At 37.5% G+C, this 16,771-nt stretch overlaps 1 protein-coding gene across 1 annotated transcript in view; it reads right to left on the reverse strand.

Moving 5' to 3' along the window:
* ca10a (carbonic anhydrase Xa) overlaps nt 1-16,557 on the reverse strand; it is a 305,283-nt gene extending 288,726 nt beyond the window's left edge. The window contains exons 1-2 of the mRNA XM_039616256.1: nt 16,507-16,557; nt 5,876-5,900 (exon numbers count right to left, since the gene is read on the reverse strand). Coding sequence (XP_039472190.1) covers nt 5,876-5,900; nt 16,507-16,557 — 76 coding nt within the window. The remainder of the gene's footprint in view (nt 1-5,875; nt 5,901-16,506) is intronic.
* Between the last annotated feature and the right edge of the window lie 214 nt (nt 16,558-16,771).

The raw sequence follows: 16,771 nt of genomic DNA on the forward strand, positions 1-16,771 counted from the left end.
TAATTTATTTCCCTCATATAGTTTTTTTTCTCTCCTTTTATTCCTAAATGGCCAACACATTTGGCCTAGTAATAGCACTTTTGGTTCAGTCACAGTAATGACAAATTTTGTATGGGAGCTAGGCTTGATATGGGTTATGTGGGCTAGAAGTGGTCCAGAAATCCAGAACACAGCTAAAGGTTTATCTATTTAAAGTTGCTTGCTGAATCAAACAGCCATCTTGAGTCAGCACTGTAAAATGGACAAAAGAAAACTTAATTATTATTGCTATTTTTTAATGATTCCCCTATGTTCAGTTGTACTTCTCACACAGTAGCCATGAAATCTCCAAGACTGTTAAAGTGTTTGCCTTCAAAACATTTGAAGGTATCTTTCATCTGACACAAGCCAAGTCATGTACTATTCTCTCATCTTTACTTTAGTGTTACTGTTGCCATAGAAAAAAATACTTTCAGGTCACTGTTGTACAAATTATTTGTAAGATGTAAGAAACAAATACTATATGTCAGTCTTGAGTTTGGAAAAGTTGTCTGAATTTCTTTGGTCAGTACAGAAAAAATAGCGCAGTAAACATCTGCGTCAGAAAGTGAGATCCTGAATGGAAATCCTGCAATGGCATATCAATGCAGAAAGTAATATTTCAGCCATGAAGGATTGGAGAAATCTGTTTAGCTAGACACTGGCTGCCCATCAAATAGCCTCAAGTATGCAGTGCTGGCTGTCAGAAACCATCTTATGCCCTCTATAGGCACAACAGAGAGACATCACACTTGTCTCTACGATACAGTACAGTAACGTCTGCAAATATAAGTCAAATTTTGACTTCCAGTGCAACAGAAAGCTTGGGTAGACACAAGGCAAACTGGCAGTGTGCTGCAGTTTACCCAGGGAAAATGTGCCATTTTCTCTGGGTAAACTGTATGGTGGCAAATTGTGCATAGCCAGCTGTCCCTATGCTCTTTTAATTGGTTTTTGATCAGTGACTGGCACTTGAAGAAGTGCTTGCTGCTTGCCAGACATATACAGAATAACTGCCAATTAGCAGGTAATTCTTTATTGATTCAGGAAAGCGACTACCTAAAGTAGAGAAAAACACATACACATAAGAGGATTTTTCACAACACAGTTTGTTGTAAACTGGTGTTTAAAGTGATATAATTGGTACTTCTTTTTTGTCTTAGTGGGATATTAAAAAAATATGTTAATCACCTCACAAGGCTGATGGAAAAACTGCAGCTGCTTGTTTGATAGCTGGAAACAAAAGTGGCTATCAAATAAGAGAGTGAGGAGGGGAAACACTGAATTAAATTCAATTCTGCTGAAATGACAAGCTGTGACAAAATTATTGATGCCTCAAAAAATGGAGTATCAGATGGGGAGAAGTGTGGTAGTGTCACGACTGGGGCAGCAGCCGTGTGATGTGTGGAAAGCAGGACTCAAATGCAGCACTTACTAAGATGTGAGGGTGGTTTATTAACCCTCTGGGTTTGTTCAAAATCACTACCCTTTCAGCTTGTTCGTGGCCAAAAGTGGCCACCAACAGATTAGGTCTGTAATTTTTATTTTTTTTATGTTTTTTTGCCATTTTTTCTGCATAAAGCTTTTAACTAACTTCAGTTCTTTTCATAAATATAAAATAGTTATTTCTTTTTAAATTTTTATCCCTTTAAACACCAGTTTGTTTGTCCACTGCACTAGCTGGAAGACAACCTCAAATCTCGCAATTTTATATAATTGCAGTGCTAGTGGAATTTCTTGTATTATTAATAGTAGAGTCTGGGACATGTAATTGATTCACATCAACATTGATTATAATGCATTGTTATTTTTGTGCAGGGAGAGCAAAAACATAAAAACTCCCTCTCAGCTTATTCGTGGCCAAAAATGGCCACCCCTGTTTACGTTTACAAAATGCTATAAAATTAATATATATTAAAAAAAACTTCCACTTTCATTGACTTAATTTTTTTAATTGGCATCAGTGCTGTTCATAAAAATCAAAATTTCATTCAAATTCAGAATTTTAACCCTTTAAATACCAGTTAGATCACATAATCCTAGGAACTCATAAATGGAAAAAATCATAAAACATCAATTTTTTTCCAAATAATACATGCCATCTGATTTATTTTCTAACCATGATGGAGGTCTGATGTATAGCAATAATTAAAAGGATCAATGACTTTTATGCATCTTTGTTTTTTGTGACAGGATCAATGACTTTTATGCATCTTTGTTTTTTGTGACAGAAAAACAAAAAACTCCCTTTCAGCTTGTTCGTGGTCAAAAATGGCCACCCCCTGTTTACGTTTACAAAATGCTATAAAAGTCATATATATTAAAACATTTTTCTACTTTCATTGACTTGATTTTTTAAATTAGCATCAGTGCTTTTCATCAAGACCAAAATTTCATTCAAATTCAGAATTTTAACCCTTTAAATACCAGTTAAATCACATAATTTTAATGATTTACATAGGGATAAAAGCATAAAATCCCTAGTTTGTTTCTAAATAATACATGCAAACTGATTTATTTTCTAACCATGATGGAGGTTAGATACATAGCAATAATTGAAAGTATCAATGAGTTTTATGCATCTTTGTTTTTTTTGTGCAGTGACAGAAAAACAAAAAAACTCCCTCTCAGCTTGTTTGAGGCCAAAAATGGCCACCCCCTGTTTATGTTTACAAAATACTATAAAATTAATATATATTAAAACATTTTTCTACTTTCATTGACTTGATTCTTTAAATTAGCACCAGTCCTAACGTGCATGCAGTTCCCTAACGCAGGGAACTGCATACAGGGGGAGCCCTGGTTTGATGCCAGTGGGTACTGGATTGTAGAGCAGTCTCTCTTCAGTAGTGGGACCCACATGGTTTTCCTTTCATGAGGGATCCACTCAGTCACCAGCTCCTCGGTCTCAGAAAATGCTCCTATGTTCTTTTCCATCAGCTGCTCGACCTCCACCTCCATGCCCCCCAACCCCAATCCTCCCCATAAGAAGAGGATTCAGGCACTGGCTAGTACTCATCATCAGTGGTGATGCAGTCAGCCTCCTTGGAGATTGTCCCCTCATCTTCTGGAGAGGAAGTTTCTTCATCTTGAGCAGATGTCTTTTCTTCAAGGGCAGAGGACTGCTTGCTGTCCTTGCTCTCTGACCAGATCATATAGACAGTGCTTGAAGCAGTGATTACTTTATTGCCATATTGCCAGAATAAATGATCTGGAAGCTGTTAGGCTTACTTACAACAGTAGCACTGTCTGCACCTGCATAAACTCCAGGACACGTTTACAAACAGTGTTTGTTGTTGTTTGCGCTGCAGCTGCAGCTGCAGGTTTGAACTCTGCAAAATGTCCTGTGATTGGGTTTTGGGTTTTTTTAGAGTTAATATTTTGGGTATGGTAGGGCTGCTCGATTATGGCAAAAATGATAATCACGATTATTTTCACTGAAATTGAGATCTCGATTATTTGACGATATTTATTTAACAATAACAATGTATTGAATAATGGCTTTAAAGATTGTCAAAAAATAATCTAAAATAGTGTGCAAATACTGATTACAGTGCAAATGTTTGCAATATAAAAAATAAATGAAAAATGTAAACATCTATGTTTAGTGAACTTCAAAATACTGCACAATATTTGATCCACGTCTGACTCCGCGAACCCATATTGTTTCCACCAATGTTCCCTCAAATTTTTCATGTGTCTGAGCGAACACACAAACTCCCTGAGCGGTCCCTTGGACCACTGTGAGCGACATCAGACGTGTGCACTGTGGTCACGCCAGCACGAGAGTAAAGCATGAGGGAGGTGCTAATAATCGGCTCAGTCATTTTTAATGATCGTTGAAAACCCAGATCGTAATCGAGATTAAAATTCGATTAATTGAGCAGCCCTAGGGTATGGTATCTTTTTATGAAAAATACATCAGCAAAAGTGCTTTTAACATGTGCTTCAAAGCTAAGTTTGACTGGGAACCTCGAAGCTCAATAGCCTGCATCAACAGAAATTCACTGCAGCCTATGTAATATTTGATGGGTCATTATTTATTCCAGTCTATCTTGCAAATACATGTTTGGGCTGCAATGTCATGCACAAATAGGGCTGCTCAATTAATCGAATTTTAATCTCGATTACGATCTGGGTTTTCAACGATCATTAAAAATGACTGAGCCGATTATTAGCACCTCCCTCATGCTTTACTCTCGCGCTGCTCCGTGTGGCAAATCGAGCGCACCTCTCTGCGTTTCGAACACGCGTCACAACAATTAAGGGGACCCGAGGGAAGCTCGGAAAGCTCGGAAAGCTAAGCAGAAGTTATTTGGAGAGGAGAGGATAATGGCTGCTGAAGAAAGAATGCCGTTGGTTGAAAAGAGAGGTAAAACGACTTCAGTGGTGTGGAAACCAATGTTCCTTCTAAGCTGCGCAATTGCGCACTGCTGGCACGGTCTCTGCGCACAGAAAATCTGCGTTGCGCACAAAAAAAATCTAACCTGAATTGAAATTAAAATTAAAACTTTAACAATTCTGTTTTGCAGTGTTAGTCAGTAAGTGACTGGCTGCTCCTGTATGGGATTAGAACGATGCCACCTTATCCTATAGTCCAGCCAATAATGCGGTTCACATTCGTATATACGCAGCCAATCAACGTTGTTGACAGGCTATGACAGCGTCCTTATGTGCCGACACCGGTGTTTTAGCTAGCAAAGCGGCGTGGCTGATGTGCAGTGAAGCCACGTTAATGACAACGTGTACAGCCATTGGAGATGTGAGCAGGACAGACGGAACAATTGACGGGAAAAGTGTGGACTTTATACCAGTTTTTTAATTGTGTTGATAGGCCACGTAAAACCAGAGTTATGATAAAAATATATGCAATGTTTGGTTTTCTTCCTGAATACTATCGTTGTTTATATTTACTGCGGAAGAAAGCGGTAAAACGGCGCGCTTTATAAGGAAAACGCTCGAAAGCACTCTCCACCTGTGAGCAAAAACAAAACCAATTAAAGCTGCAAGCAGCGATATGAGGGCCCTCGCACCCCGGCGCGTCGAGCCAAGCCCAACACCTAAAACCAGCGCTTCCGATCTGATGTCACATTGATGGAATTCATGCATTTAACCACCAGCTAAAATTTCATCTCATTCAACCATTATTATAGTCGTCCCACTAGGTGGCGCTCTAACCATTGCTGACAAATGGCATAACAAACATTTCCGAGCTCGAGTCTCATCACGCCTGCGACCTTTGGGAGAGATTGGACATTGTGTTTTTGAGCGACAGCAGGTTACTGCTTTTTGGCGGTGATTGAAACTCCACGTGCCGCCATGACCACCCCTGTTTCCCTGAACGTAAAAAGCTTCGCAATTTAACATCACAAAGGTCTTTAGATTCCACACACAGGAGATCACGTAAATCTAATGAAATCCCTTGGAGGAGTTCGTCAAAGTATGAGGCCTGAAAAGAGGGAAAATGTCGCCAAATTTACACATTAATTTTAAAATGGCTGACTTCCTGTTGGATTTGGGATACTGCTCCAAGAGACTTTTTGTACATCTTGATATCTCCAATAAGCTTGCCAGGTTTCAAACTCATACATAAAACACAGAGCAGGGGCTGTTGTTTTGAAATTTTGTAGGGGGCGCTGTGGAGCCATTTTGCGCTGTTCAAGGAAAATGAACATATAAAACAAATCCTCATCACATTAGAGGTGTGCGCCAAATTTCAAGACTTTTAAACTTTTCAAGCCCCTCAAAAGCCACTTCATCTTTCATGGTGAACTGCGTTGCCACCAGGGTGCGCCGTTCAGTTTATAGTCACAATTTTCTCACTGAAGCATCAAGAGGGACTGATGGTGATATTCACCGCTTTTGAGGTGGCCACGATGAACCTGTGAAAATCAGTACAACAAAATGAAAGACATGACATTTCCTGGTGCCACTAGGTGGCGCTCTACGTATTCCTGACAATGGGCATATCAATCTGTTCAGGGCGGGTCTGACATCATCCCTGTAAAATCTGGTACTGATCAGATTGGATTTCATTGAGTTACACTAATTTGTTTCTTCATGGCGAGACCTCAATGTTCGCCATGCTGCTGAAGGTCACACCCTTCAGCGAAAACTCACAGTTTTCTCTGTAACCCAAGACCAACTCCTTAAGGCTTTCCTGGAGAAATTTGAGGCTGCAGATGTCACCCATTACAATACTGTACCCCAAAGTGTAAAACATGACATTTCCTGTTCCCACTAGGTGGCGCTGTCCCTGATGTCAAATATGGCAGTTGAAATATGTTCAGGGTGGAGCCTTATCATATGTGTCCACTTTGGTCAAGGTCGGACAATGTATGACAGAACGAGAGGCAATAAGATTTTCATGGCGAGTCATCGAAATTCGCCGTGGCGCCACGGCCTCACAGTAACCCGAAAACTCAAAAGCTCCGCAATTTAACATGGCCCAGGTGTGTAGTTGAGACTGACCAAATATGAAGCTTGTACGATGAAATTCCAATGAGGAGTTCGCAAAAAGTTCGAGGCATGGAAATGGCAAAATTAGAGCCAAAATGTCACCTTCACTTCCAAATGGCGGACTTCCTGTTGGGTTTAGGACATGGCCATAATAGACTTTTATGTGCGTCTCCGAACGTTAGATATGTGTTCCGAGTTTTATACATGTAGGTCATACCCATCTCGGGGCTCGCGTTTCTCATTTTCTAGGTGGCGCTACTGAGCCAATTTTCCCTGGACATGTCTACGGACATTAAAATACGTAAATTTTCACCAGACCTGACGAGTCTGCAAAATTTCATGAGTTTTCGAGCATGTTTAGGCCCTCAAAAGGCCGATTCATTTGCCGAAATAATAATAATAATAATAATAATAATAATAATAATAATAATAATAATAATAATAATAAGAAACAGAGCAGATACAATAGGGCCTTCGCACTTTTGTGCTCGGGCCCTAAAAAACCCCCCACCCTTTCCTATTGGTCGAAAAAAGCACCGTGTCGACCAATCAAAAAATGATATGGCAACGTGGCATCTAGTTGTTAAGAAACGGGGGGAAGTTTTAGGAGTGACGGCGGTGTTCTAAGATGTGAGAGATTTGAGACATTTAGCGCAAATCTTGTGTAGTTAGTGTGTAGTTAGTGTGTAGTGTAGTCAATAGTTTTTTTGTGTGTGTCAGAACAATGAGACGGCTGCTGAATGTTACAGGTGTTACAGGAGTGATACATCTCCTGTTGTCAGGCCTGCAGGTATCAGGCTGTTGTTCTCCTTTATCTCATAGTGGACAGAAATTATTGTTTGGAGTGGCACAAATAATTTGTGTGGCATCAGATTTGATGCAGAACAGCTGATTGTTCTGTAAATAGTTTGACATGTTTATTTAAAAAAACGCCTTGGCTGCATTAAATAAAATAAATAGCTGCAAAAAACTTTGTTGTTTGCCAAACTGAGTTACTTTTTTGAAGTAGTAACTATATAATTAATTGCCCAACATTGGTCATTATATACTGTATTTTGCAGACAGAGAGTTATAGGACTCTCCCAGACCACAGACTCATACTCATAATACAAGTCAGAGCTTTATGAAAAAAAAAAAAAGAAAGTTGTGTTTTCAAAATTGGAGTTCAAGTTATTTTTACTTCCAATAGTGTTAACATACTACACAGGTCATGAACAGGAATTTTTTAAATTTTCATTGCAAGTGGGCTAAAGCAGTTAATTAAAAGTAGTCTAACATAAATGTAAACGCTGTAATTTGATTATTTTAATAAACCATGTAAATTGGATGGATGGCGTGACCACAGTGCACACGTCTGATGTCGCTCACAGTGGTCCAAGGGACCGCTCAGGGAGTTTGTGTGTTCGCTCAGACACATGAAAAATTTGAGGGAACATTGGTGGAAACAATATGGGTCAGACGTGGATCAAATATTGTGCAGTATTTTGAAGTTCACTAAACATAGATGTTTACATTTTTCATTTATTTTTTATATACTGCAAACATTTGTACTGTAATCAGTATTTGCACACTATTTTAGATTATTTTTTGACAATCTTTAAAGCCATTATTCAATACATTGTTATTGTTAAATAAATATCGTCAAATAATCGAGATCTCAATTTCAGTGAAAATAATCGTGATTATCATGTTTGCCATAATAGAGCAGCCCTATACACACACACAAACTATTAGATCCTTAAGATCAAACCTATGTCAAAATTGTTTCATTATTTTGGTCCATTGGAGTGTGGTAAGCCATCAAAGGCCGCTACTAGAAACTAGGAATATTACATGAAATTGCTTGCTTGGCCAAAAATGGGTAAATGATGTAATTTGGTAAAAAACATGAAAAACTACAGTTTTTATGTGTTGAGTTTAGAATGAAAGCAATTTTACCTAAATTGCATGATTTAGTACTGTCAATAACAAGGAATCAAAAAAGGTGGTTATAATGGGTTTCAATTGGCCAAAAATGGCCACGATAGAGCCAAGAGGAACAATTTGGTGTATAGTGTATATTATTGACATTATTAAGGAGCTGATGTTGAAAATTAAAAAATCTGAAAAAAAAATACACACCTTTGGGAAGTTTCATTCCATTTGCATTAACAGAACGAAAATGGTTGAAAAAAGAAAAGTGAAGTGGCCACAAATGGCCAGGATAGAGCCCAGATGCATTATCCACTACTTCTCAGCACTGTCCTTCACACTCACTTTCTTTGGACCCCTTGCAAAACAAATTTGTTTTGCAAATAACTGCAAACACAAATGCAAGCACAACCACTTAACCCAGGGCCGTTACTTTCTGGCCATGTGGCACATTGTCACCTGCTCACCCGCTGAGCTAAACTGGTGCTGAGATCTGTTGAACTTTTAAATAAAATAAATTGTATTCTATTTACTTCTGTTATTGAGGTGGACATGGATGACATTTTCTGCATGCCTCAATACCAGCCAAAGCTCAAGAACAACAAAATATTGGGCCCTTATTAGGTCCTACTGAGAACTGTAGGTTTAACTTTTTTAAATTTTATTTTCAGTAGTTGGTGCACCGAATGGCACAGTGAGCACTGCAACATTAGCCCAGTATATCGTGTCTCCTTCACTCCTTCACTTTAAATACTGTTTTTATGCAAATACTTGAATATTTGCAAGTATTCTGAGTGAGATCTTTTTTTAACTATGGCGTAGAAACTGAACATTTAACAGTGTTTCCTGAAAACCCTCTCTTGTCCGATTATTTCCTAATAATATTTAAATTTACAATAATTGATTAATCAGCAGTGGGGAGTAGATTTCATCACAGTAGATGTCTTTCTGAAAGGGCTATAAATAAGAATATAAGAATATAATTCACCCACTGTTATCATCTTCAATGTCTTCTACCAACACAGAGCAGAGCAGCTACCTGAACGCTATTCCAACAGAGGTCAATTATCTTGTTAACAATTTTACCTCCTCACTACGTATGACTCTGGATACTGTAGCTCCTCTGAAAAAGAAAGCCTTAAATCAGAAGGACGTTACTCCCTGGTATAAGTCTCAAACATGCACCTTAAAGCAGATAACTCATAAACTGGAGAGGAAATGGTGTATCAGAAATTTAAAAGATCATCATTTAGCATGGAAAAATAAAAAGTCTATATAAAAAGTCAGAACGCTGTTGAGCCAACCATTCCTTTAACGTTAACCAGTTCATGAACTTCTTCACAAATACCATTAGAGAAACACATTTAACCATTAGAGAAAAAATTACTCAAGAAAAAATTGTAACTTTATCTGCAGCTACTTTCAGTACCATTGACATTTATTTAGAGTCTTTTTCTCCAATTGATCTTTCGGAGTCAACTTCAGTAATTACTTCCTCCAAACCACTAACGTGTCTTTTAGACCCCAATTCTACAAGTCTGCTCAAAGAAGTCCTGCTCAAAGAATTAATGCTTCAGTCTTAAATATGATCAACTTATCTCTAATAATTGGCTATGTACGACAGACCTTCTAGTTGGCAGTAATTAAACCTTTTCTTAAAAAGCCATCTCTTGACCCAGCGGTCTTAGCTAATTATAGGCCAATCTATAACCTTCCTTTCATCTCACAAATTTTTGAAAGAGTAGTTGTCAAACAGCTAATAGATCATCTGCAGAGGAATGGCTTATTTGAAGAGTTTCAGTCAGGTTTCAGAGCCCATCACAGAACAGAAACAACTTGTGAAGGTTACAAATGATCTTCTTATGGCCTCTGACAATGGACTCCTCTCTGTGCTTGTCCTGCTAGACTTCAGTGCAGTGTTTGATACTGCTGACCATAATATCCTATTAGAACGATCAAAGCATGCTGTAGGTATTACAGGTACTGCGCTGCAATGGTTTGTATCATATCTATCTAATAGACTCAATTTTTTTCATGTAAATTTACAAATTAAAAAACTCATAAATATTGTGTTTTACATCCAATTGCCTCGAGTCCTTATGACATCCTCCACACTATGCACTTGAACGTATGAAAGTGATGAGCACCTCTTTCGATGAATTTTGAGTGTTTTAATCAACTTTGTAACATCTTTGTGTTCCCGGTCAAAAGTGACCGCCATAGGAAATGAATGGGACTCTACCCCCGACCCGCCCCCTTTGGCCTCTGACCCCCTGAATGGGCCACTGAATGACAAAATGAAAGACCCACTTTTACGACCTACTGAACAACCCAATGAATGACCACTGAACGACCCACTGAAAAACCCATTGACCCACCCACTGAACTGAATTTGGTGATGAAAAATGTTTCTTATGTTAATTTAAGAGCTGCTAAAACTGACCGGTCAATTTTGAAGCAAGGGGGTGGGGGTGAACACAACCGGAGAGTTAAAAACATAAAGCTTCTAATTTTTTGCTTCTAAATTCAGATAAAACTGAGGTTATTGTACTCGGCCCTGAATATCTTAGAATTATGGTATCTACTCTGGATCGCATTACCTTGGCCTCCAGTAACACTGTGAGGAACCTTGGAGTCATTTTTGACAAGGATATGTCCTTTAATGCACATATTAAAGAAATATTTCAGACTGCCTTCTTCCATTTGGGTAATATCTCTAAACTTAGAAGTATCCTGTCTCTGAGTGACACTGAAAAACTAGTTCATGCATTTATTACTTTTAGGCTGGACTACTGTCCTTCACTATTATTAGGATGTCCTAAAAGTTAAACCAAAATGCTGCAGCAAGAGTACTGACAGGGACTAGAAAGAGAGAGCATATTTCTCCTTTACTGGTTACAATAGCTCCCTGTTAAAAACCGAATTGAATTCAAAATCATGCTCCTCACATTCAAGGTCTTGAATAATCAGTCCCCATCTTATTCTAATGACCTTATAGTATCATATCACCCCATTAGAGTACTTTAACCCTCGCACTGAAGGCTTACTTGTTGTTCCTAGAGTATTTAAAAGTAGAATCTCATTTACAGTGGTCCCTTCTTTTTTTGTGGGGGTTACGTTTTAAAAATAACCTACAATAGGTGAAATCCGCGACGTAGCCAACTTTATTTTTCACAATTATTATAGATGTTTTAAGGCTGTAAAACTCCTCACTACATACTTTATAAACTTTTCTCAGACAGGCATGAACATTTTCACACTTTTCTTTCTTGCTTAAACACTCTCAAAGTTCAAACCTTCGTAGAAAAATAAGTCCAGTATATTATATTATATTATATTATATTATATTATATTATATTATATCATATTATATTATATTATCTTATATTATATTATGTTATATTGCATTATATTATATTATATTATAGGACATCAAAGGCACCCGCAGGTGCCTCAAAGGCACTTTGAGTTGAGGGTGCAAAACGTTTCATCGACATTGTTGTGTTTGTTGGGGAGAAAACTTACAAACTTACAGTACAGCACTTCTGAGTCACACTGCTAGCAATCAAAGGTTTATGTAAATTTGGCAAGCTGAACGCATTCTGTACTGTGCAGGAGACATGGCACAGAGGAGATTGATTGACAATGGTCTATAGCCGATCAAGACGCAGAACACAACGCGTTCTAAAAAAATAAAAAAATAAAAAAAATAAAATAAAAAGCATGCAAAATTGCACAAAAAAAATCTGCAAAACAGTGAAAGGTGAACCGCGTTATAATGAGATACCACTGTAATTCATATCTGTTATTAATCCCTGTCTCTCTTTCACAGCATGTTTTATTGCCCTGCCCAATCTGTCATGGTTCTGAGTCAATTGACCTAGTTTTTGAGTTTATGGTGTTTTTGTGATCTCTTTGTGTTGTAATATTTTGGTTGCTAATTTTTGAGTATTGGGTTAATCAATTCTGTGTGCTGCTGTGCTTAGTTATATTTCCATTTTTATGTTGTGTTTTTGAGGTGTCTCGTCTCCCCTTCCTGTTACGTTTCCCTCCCTTTGTTTCATGTCTCCTCTGTCTGTCATGTGCACTTTTGTGTGTTCTCTCTAGTCCATCATGTCCTGTGTATTTGTCCCTTAGTTGGGTCGATGTCTCATCTCCCGTTTCTACTTCCCTGTCACCTTGTCAAGTCGGGGTGTCTTAGTTTACATCTTTCCTGTGTTATTTTGACAGTCTTGTATTCCATGTTCAGTGTGTTTAGTTTTGCTTCCCCATGACATGGCGTCACACTCATTTGTGTCAGTTGTGTTCCCCATGTGTTTCCACTTCCCTTGTTACCCTTCTGTATATTTAAGTCCTCTGCCTCCGTTTGTTCAGTGTCAGGTTGTCTGTTTTTCCTCGTCTCATGTCACTGGAATTCATGCCTCTCAAGTCTCGGGTTTTTTTTTTCAGTACATTTACATGTTCTTTTTCATGTTTATGATTTCTCATGTCTAGTTTTAGTTCACTCAGTTTAGGTTATTGTTTAGTGTTTGCCTTGGTTCATTTTTCCTAGAGGATAGAAACAAAGTATCGATCATAATGCACTAGTATTTAGCCAATATCTGATACCAGTAAAGTATTATCAATATTTAGATCAATCTCTCAACCTCTAGTAAAAAGTTATACATATTAGTTTTTAAATATCAGGATTGCAGCATTAATTTATTGGTGTAGCTATTTCTATGACAGCAGTGTTACATCAATCCAGGTATTTTTGAAATTTCACATAGATTTGGATTGAAGTCCAATGAAAAAGATTTACTTAAAAGAGCCACCTTATAAGACAAATCACACACTAACACTCCTTCTTAACATCGCTAAGATCAAGAAGCCCCAAAAGATTCAAATACCCACGTCATCTTTGGTATGTATTGCCACTAAAGCCATTGTCTAATAGTCTTGCATTAATACATAAAAATTCATAAACTCAAAAACAAAGGATTTGCAACTGGGTGAGCAGGATCTAATTTGTATGATATTTTTAGCATACCTAAAATTCTGTTTATGCCTGTGCTCTAAGATAAACACAGACTAGAACGGAGGCTCTGCTTTTCTGAGCAATTTTTATTTTGGTCATTTAGAATTCTAATAACTTTAATGGTGGTTATTGTTTTTACAGCACAAAAAAAACTTGTTGCTATGTTAATTAAAATTCAGCTGAATAATATGATCACAGACAAAAACTAATCGGCACACAAATTAAATGAAGCACGCTTGTTCATTAATCATACCAAAATGAGAAAAGTAAGAAGTATAGTCCAAAGATGTAATAATGGAAGAATTTTTGAGCCCTCAAGTCTTTGCTACAGAAAGAAGAACTGAAGATAAATTAACTTATAGTGTCTTTAGAGGTACAATGGCTTATAACTGGGGCAATGTCATTCTCCAGGTCCCAAATAAGTACCCCTATGCTTTGTATCTTATGGACACAAGTTTTGAACGTTAGTGACAATGATACAAAAATGAACTTTTAATTTAATTTTCTGTTCAATTTAATTTTATTTATGTATTTGCCAAATTATAACAGTTGCCCTAACACAAAAATAAGGGGCAAAATAAGATACAGGATATTTGAAAATTGATTTGCATTTTCAAAGGACTTTCGAAAAGTGGTAACTTCTGCACCAAAATTAGTATCTTAATTTCTTTCTGAACACTGTCTGCTAATTGCATTTTAACATTTGGATGAAACTTTTTACTACTTGGGATGAAAAAAATTAACACAATCACCTCTAGGATCAATAATTTGCCCTAGTAGGTAGATTCATGTAGATCATAGAAATTGACGTTTATTGTAACCTTTTTTCTGGGAGTGCAGTGAGTGATGCTGATGACACATTACATAACTTTTAACTGAAGGAGTTAAATGTAAGGGCATGGCAGAGAAACAAAAGGTAAAAGCAAAGGGGAAACTGATGCAGTACGTGGAGTTTTATCTGACCTTTATCAAATTTAAAGCTAATTGAGAGTATACTAAAAGGATGCGCAATATTCTAAAGGTCAGCCAGGCCTGAAAACGTGATTACATCTGCTTTGCTAACCTTGGGGTGCAAATGTTCCAATATGCTGGGCCACAGTTTTTGACCTCCACAGAGAAGTCTTTCAGCAAAGTGAAATGAGCTATTAACAGGTGAAAAGAAGGGAAGAGGGTTCAGAACTCTGAGATGAGCTTTGCATTGATATTACTGTTTCTCCCTGTAAGGTAGAAGTAGTATTTCCATTTCATTTTCAACAACAATAATTCAACTGCCAATCAAGCATACAAGCTGCTACTTTTATTAAGAACTCCTGTCAGATGATTATGTAATCCAAAATAACCTTTCCTCCTAAGTTGTCTCATTCCTCCTAAGTTGTCTCTTTGATAATCGCAATATAACTATATATAGCTGAAATGTAAACATTGGCATCAGAACTTTATTCACAGGATACATACTGCAGTTTCCTGCCGCCTTATTATGCTACTGAATCTGCTCCCCCTCCCACTCTAAGCTGAGGTTTAGAGTTTACCAACTCTAAAACTCAGCTCTTATTACAAGTATTCATGGCAAAGTACTTAATTTATCACCCTGGTTTAAAATTTTGTCAATAACATCGTGGCTAAATGCTTAAATATTAGACAAGCTGAGTAGCTGAGTACTATGACTGTATTGAAGTTAACACTTGGTCAAAATACAGTATCAATTATAATTATCTTTTCAGATTCTCTAATATTTTGGAAGGACAAATTAACATGTGTTAAGTTTGCCATAACCACTGAATCTGGTTTTACAACTTCGATTGAGTGATTTGAAATCATGACATTTTCATCTTCATACAAGGAGAGAAATATTGGAGAATTCTGCAAAACCTCAAATTACAACCAATTTTGTTTTTCTTATTACACCCTGACTGAACAGGGTGTAATAAGATATAAAATATCTGTCTATCCTTCTGCTCAAAGCAGCTAAAAAATATCCAAATCAATATCTGTTAGTAATTTTCCTATGATAATATATGCCTTTCAGCAAAAACAGATTTTGAAATGATGAGCAGAAACCCATCCAATCCAGTAGTAGTCTAGGATTTGTAATAACTTCACAACTTAGCTGTCTTGAAACTATGACCTGTGAATGTGTATGTAGGTTACACAGTAACTGCACACTGGTAACTGTTATGTTATTGTATGCACAACATAAGAGAATTTTTAAATACCATGCTGTGGCCCAGATATACAGAAGGTTTTCTTTGTTATCAGAGACCTGATGCACTAGGCTGGTGCATCGGGTCAGAAAATATAATGAACAAGGGAAGGCAAAAAATAAAGCACAAAGGTTCCAGGACCAGAACGCGCACCAATCCGGTCTCTGGGATTTTAAACCTTTGCAAAAGCACTGCCCGCCCTTCAAACTCAGTCTTCAAATTTTCTGTAAAAAGGGACCATTATCTCTTGCCAGTTGATATTGCAGTGGCAAGTTTGTCAGGGTATTGACACCAACAGATACTTCATGAGTAACAGGGAGTTGACAAAACAGCCTTAGGATGAATTAGAATTATAAATACTAGTATTTCAGTCTAAATCTTTACCTCTAATTGCTCCTTAATACTTCCACTTTCATCTTGTAAAGATTCACTGCTCACATTTAACCTTCAGGTAAAGTTCGCTTTGATGCTAGTACAAGAGTAGAAATTAAATCTCCTCTATTAGAATTTTCCTACTTCTTCTTTTTGCATGCAGACATTTAGTCCTCATAAAGACAGAGATTGCATCATCTACACACACACTCATGTACACAACTCAAAAGCACCTCAGCTCAGCAGAAAATACAATCTCTGGGAAATAATTGGCATGACATGCAGATACAAAACACGATGGAAAAGTTGGGAGGATCAGTGAGCTGCTATCAATCAAAAAGACATGTTAGCTGTGAGAGAAGGGCAAGGTTGCCCGATGTAATCTTAAATGTGTAGTAATCATTGACTTCTGGATCAAACACACACTATACATGCGCACTATATATATTATATTTAAAGCACATGCAGGAAAATCTGTATTGTGAAAATTATATGCATCAAAGTGCTGCACACAGTTTTGAAGCATACCTGGAACAAAGCTCCCCTGCACCACCTCCTTGTATGCCCACCATCCTTCATGAATTTTTGGTGAATTTGGCTGTGCTATAAGGTGAAAAGAAGAGACACAGCAACAGGGACATCAGTCACTTGCATCTGAAATGAATGAAGCAACAATTTTTTTCCCCAGCCTAACTGCCATATACTCTGTTAACCTCTTATAAACAACAGGGCTTAGGGAATAGTTTCAACCTAAAAGCACACATGTGTATACACTTAGCAAGCTGTTGTGTGA

The sequence above is a fragment of the Oreochromis aureus genome, linkage group 8 (assembly GCF_013358895.1).
Source record: "Oreochromis aureus strain Israel breed Guangdong linkage group 8, ZZ_aureus, whole genome shotgun sequence".
In the NCBI taxonomy this organism is placed as follows: Eukaryota; Metazoa; Chordata; class Actinopteri; order Cichliformes; family Cichlidae; genus Oreochromis; species Oreochromis aureus.